The sequence below is a fragment of the Triticum urartu genome, chromosome 5A, assembly GCF_056163025.1.
Source record: "Triticum urartu cultivar PI428250 chromosome 5A, HENAU_Tu73, whole genome shotgun sequence".
Taxonomy (NCBI): domain Eukaryota; kingdom Viridiplantae; phylum Streptophyta; class Magnoliopsida; order Poales; family Poaceae; genus Triticum; species Triticum urartu.
In genome coordinates this window covers 383,369,853-383,374,786 of record NC_141877.1, presented here as the reverse complement: position 1 = coordinate 383,374,786, position 4,934 = coordinate 383,369,853, and the positions used below count along the sequence as shown (strand labels likewise).

The window sequence follows — 4,934 nt, the reverse complement described above, 5'->3', positions numbered from 1 at the left end:
ATGGTCTTCGGTTTTCGTTTGGAATGAACTTAGATCTCCACTCCAGCCGCTAAACCCGCCATGAATGATGCAACAGCATGACCAGAGCTGCAACGGCACATGCATGCATGGGTATCAGTACTACAGCTTTTTAAATTTTGAATCTGGAAGAATGAAAGATGGCATACTTTGATCAAGCCTGATGGTGGACTGGATCCGATCTTGGGAGTGCTCCTTGTAGGGTTAACTTACCACCACCATACACTACACTGGCATAATTATCACATGCAGTGCAGAGATCATCTTTCCAGGATGCAGAATCATTCATAAGCATGCTTTTGTCCATGGCACTCGGAATATTATATACCTTTTCTTCTTCATCGCCTGCCTTTTGTGCTGGCCATGGCATTGCATTATCTCTCCAGGATTTTGAGTGTCTTGGATGCCTGCTCCCTTCCTGTCACCGTCAAGAATGGAGCACGAGAAACATGCCTGCAAGGAAAAGCTTCAGGAGATGCGTACCAAAATTTTGCACCACAAACTGTGCAACATTTCCCTACCAGATTTTCGACCTATCGATTATCTTTGTTCACCTGCCCTTGCAGATTGAGATGACAAGACCACCCCACATCAGACAAAACTTCGCAAGAATGATGGCTACAAGCCTACAACTCGCAACTGTTCCAGGATGGCAAGACACTGCATTTCCTTCTCCGGTTCTCCACCACCCGTGAGTGACGATGCTATCCACATTAGCCATGAACAGACCATGCTCACTCCAGTGCATGTAAATAAACACACTAGTATCTTAAGAAGCACAGATTCAAACCCCTAATGGTGATGAAAATGTCTTGTGTGCACATAGGCCAGCATGTACCTCACCCTGTAGCAGGAGCATCAGCCAAAACCGATTGCAGTTGAACACCTGGAAAGCAAGGACAATAATGCAGACTGCACATCAGCATGACTTAAGCTGAGCTTCTTGGCCTCATTAGTAGGCAATACCACCCGTGATCCCTGTCAATGATGCTCCACGCTAGGCCTGAGGTGGACATGGTGCACAGATTGATCAAAGCAGCTACAGTGATGTACTGATGTCTGCCTCATTTCTCTGCACAGTCCTAGCTCCACTATCTTCTGATAAGCACCTGAGAGCAATGTTTTTGGGCATTTCTGATGCAAGAAAGATCAACGAGCAACTTCTTGCGCTTGTAAGCCTGCCAACAAGGTAGAGATTCTGTTTGTAGTCTCGGTGGTTTCACAAAATCCAATTTAGGGGCGTCGGTTCTCCCCGTGACTGCAGTGGATACTGTCCACAACGAGGCAAAAGCTTCACTTCACATGGTCTAACTATATGTTGTCGATAAATTGGAGGCTAAGAGGTCTGAAATGTTCCCAGCAGGCCAGCACCCCTTGCATGGTGCTCTCAGAGTTTCAGTTCATGGAACAAGGAAATCCCCAGTAACCAATTAGCTCATCTTAAGCACCTTACCCATATCGACAATGCATATATCAGCTCATGTTAGGCACCTAATATCCATATCCACAATCCACATATCAGCACTGCTGCTATGTGGAAGGTGAGGGGCTCTGTGAGACTGTGACAGCCACATACATTCATTTCAGGTAAGAACAGATTTGATCTTGTCCAATTTTTCTTTCTTTCTTTTTATATCAGTAAGATAAGAAACACATTATAAGCATGGTATGAAGAATATCCAGTGTTTTGTACGACCAGATGAATTAATACTACACAAAAAAATTGGAGCCATCAGGATATCCACAATTAAACATTCTTCTACAGGGTGCTACAGAAGGGCAGTATAACCACATCATCATTTACCCAAGTAAGAAGCATAGGTGCTTCGGTAGTTGAATTTTCTATTAGTTAGAGGTAGTTACACACCCAAATACCTGTTAAACACTAGTGCCCACAAGCGTCAATGCTACAAAATTAGTTACTTAGCAGCTGTCCTAGATGGCAAGAAAAGATAGGTATCTTCTGTTAAGCACCTCTCCAAACATCTGGCATCACTGATGCATTAAGCACTTGAGATCACATAAATGAATCGCTCATTCCCACTTAACGCGAGTTGGTCACCAGTAATCAGGTCAAGGACTTAACTTGGAAGTTGGAATACTGAAGCACATGGAAATACAAAGCTGATAAACCTCATAAACAGGACTAGATGGACACATGCTATATGATTATATCTCAAACATATTAACAATTGCAAATAATGGTAGTTCTGTGAATCTCTGACCCAATCAAAATTTATATATCGATTTTTGAGAAACAGGCTATCATATCCTTTTTGCAGTAATCCTACCAGGAAGGGTGACTGGCCAATCAAAAGCGCTAGTTGAAAAAAAAAATCTTTGTTAAGCAGATTGTTAGATGACTTAGCTGAAATCTTTTATCATTACTTGAACCATTGAGTTCATCTTGTGCTGTAGATAAGACGATTAAGCATGGAAGCTACCTGCAGGGCTGCAAAGATATAGGCACAACAATGAAATGAAATGACTCAGTGACTATCTTTGACCATGTTATACGATGAAAAATCCTTCAAGCTATTTAACTAGTTACTCAGCTATTGAACAAGGATCTGCTCCGGAGGTTGTAGGGGAAGGATGGAGTGGGACGGGGCGATGATCGGGCGCGTCGGCGGCTGGGCCTAGCTAAACCGGCCATATAACATACTCATACATCCTTTCAAGGCTTCCATTCACTTTGACACAACAATTGTCTGATAGGCCGGGATATCAGCACACTAACCAGTCTAACCTGCTATTTCCACACACCAAAAAAAAAGTCTAACCTGCTAGTGACCTGAGCACATCTAATTATTTTACAGAAAAGCTTTCACTAAATTCCCTCATGAGAGTAGTACTGTGTACTGCAATGGTGTTAGTTTATCAGTAATCCAATTTCAGTTCCAGTTGAAAAAGTACAAATCATGTTCATGATCAATAAAAAGTCTGCTCTGTTCTATTCATTTTTACGAGTGATGCCTTGTATTATTTTCCCACTTCATAAATTTATGGAGGAAGGTTTCTGCACCAAACATTTTTCCATAGAAAGATTTGGTGCCATGTCAGATCCAGTGGTTTCTTCTAACATTTCTCTGTTTGCAAGCCCTACTAAGACACATTATATATCAGACACACAATCACATTTGCATCATTTCCCTTTACAACAACCAATAATGTCAGGTGCATTCGCAGCTTGTCACTAACTTCTTTGAACAATCGAACAGGAAAACAGCAACAATCATCAGCAGTGCACTAAATCGAATACCATTGATGCTAAGTAGCTTGCCATTGGAGACTAACATACTGTCATCTGATCTTAAAATCAAACACCACATTAGTAATGATCTTAAAATTAAACACTACATCTGAGATAAATTCACTCTTGCCTTCCTCATAGGGAGATTCACTACATTACAAGTCAAACAAACAAGGAAGGGAAATATCTTATCAGGCTAAAGGAAAAGCTCACAAAGCTCACGCAAAATCTTCCAGCAAGATGGCCTTCTCCACCATCTCCTCCTCCTCCTCCTTCCGGCGCTCTCCTTCTCTGGTTCCCTTGCCGCAACGCTTCTCCTGCCCCAGCTCTTCTCCGACCACAACAACCCTATCTTCCTCGTCTCCGCGCCCGACGACTACCACCTCGTCGCCGCCTCCTCCGCCACCACCGCCGACGACCACGACCTCGTCGGCGCCGCCCTCGCTGCCGCCCCCTGCGCCAACAAGGGCGTCGGGAATGGCCCCGCGGGTGGGTCCCGCGTCCTCCACGCAGCCTCCACGAGGCGCGAGCGGGTCACCTCCCTCGTCCTCGTCCTCGTCGTCGGAGAGGGAGAGGTTGGGGAGGCGGGAGGAGACGGCCAACGCCGCAAGGGAGAAAGCCTCGGCGATGGATTCCGGCGGGAGAGCGCAGTCCTCCAGGCCGGCATCCTCCAGCCGCGGCGGCCGGATGGGGTCACCGGCGGCGATGTGCCTACCCTCCTCGGCCATTTTTTCGTGCACGGCACGTGCGCTGGCTGGAGGACTCCAGAAATCGCTGCGCTGGGCTAGGCGGCTTGGAATTTCCTATTTGACGCTCTCTGCGTCAAACTGCCGGCGCTTCACACAGGCGAGCGACCGAGCGGCGACGCGATGGGCCGGCCCACTTTCGCGTACACAGTGCACCTACTCCAGCCGGTTTTGGGAACCTTCTAGAATGTTCCCTGAACCGGTTTTTTTATCTCTTTTACCGGTTTTACTGTTTCTTTTTTGTTTTTCTGTTTTGGTTTCTTTTTCTTTTCTTTTTTCGTTCCTGTTTATTTTTTTATTTTTATTTTTCAAAGTTATTTTATCTTCTTAAACAAAGTTCATGTTCGAAAATTGTTCTTGCTTTTAAAATACATTCGAAAATTCAACAAATGGTCCTTTTCAAAAATTATTCACAAATTCAAAAAATGGTCGGGATTTTCAAAAGATGTTCTTGTTTTCCAAAATTGTTGCTAATGTTTTTCTTCAAAATTTTCACAACTTCACAGAAACTATTCCGGTGTTAATTCTTTTTACCATTTTCAAATTTTTTTTGAAAATAGCAAAAAATGTTCATGTTTTATTTTTTCGGAGTTTTAGAAAATATCTCATTTTCATAAATTGTTCACAAGTTTTAAAAAATGATCGTGTTTTCAAATTTTGTTCAACAGTTTCAAAATATGTTCGCATGTCCAAATTTTGTTTTGGAATTTGGAAAAATATTCCCATTTTCAAGATATTTTCATGATTTTCTAAATATTTCTGTTTAAAAAAAACTATTTTTAAAAATCTGTTCAGAAATTTTGAAACTGTTGCGTCTCCAAATTTTGTTTTTGAATTTTTCCTGATTTTATTTTTTTCCTGAGTTTCACATGTCTCAGTTTCATAAATTGTTCACAAGTTTTAAAAAATGTTCGTGT

General features: G+C 42.8%; 1 protein-coding gene across 1 annotated transcript; it reads right to left on the bottom strand.

Annotated features, from left to right (window-relative positions):
* Positions 1-3,256: 3,256 nt before the first annotated feature.
* LOC125556031 (uncharacterized) lies at positions 3,257-4,062 on the bottom strand. The gene has a single exon (XM_048718832.2). It carries the CDS (start codon positions 3,997-3,999, stop codon positions 3,490-3,492), a length of 510 nt encoding a protein of 169 aa, XP_048574789.1. The 5' UTR covers positions 4,000-4,062; the 3' UTR covers positions 3,257-3,489.
* Between the last annotated feature and the right edge of the window lie 872 nt (positions 4,063-4,934).

Coding starts and splice junctions, on each gene's coding strand:
- LOC125556031 (XM_048718832.2), bottom strand. CDS start 3,999: ATGGCCGAGGAGGGTAGGCACATCGCCGCCGGTGACCCCATCCGGCCG.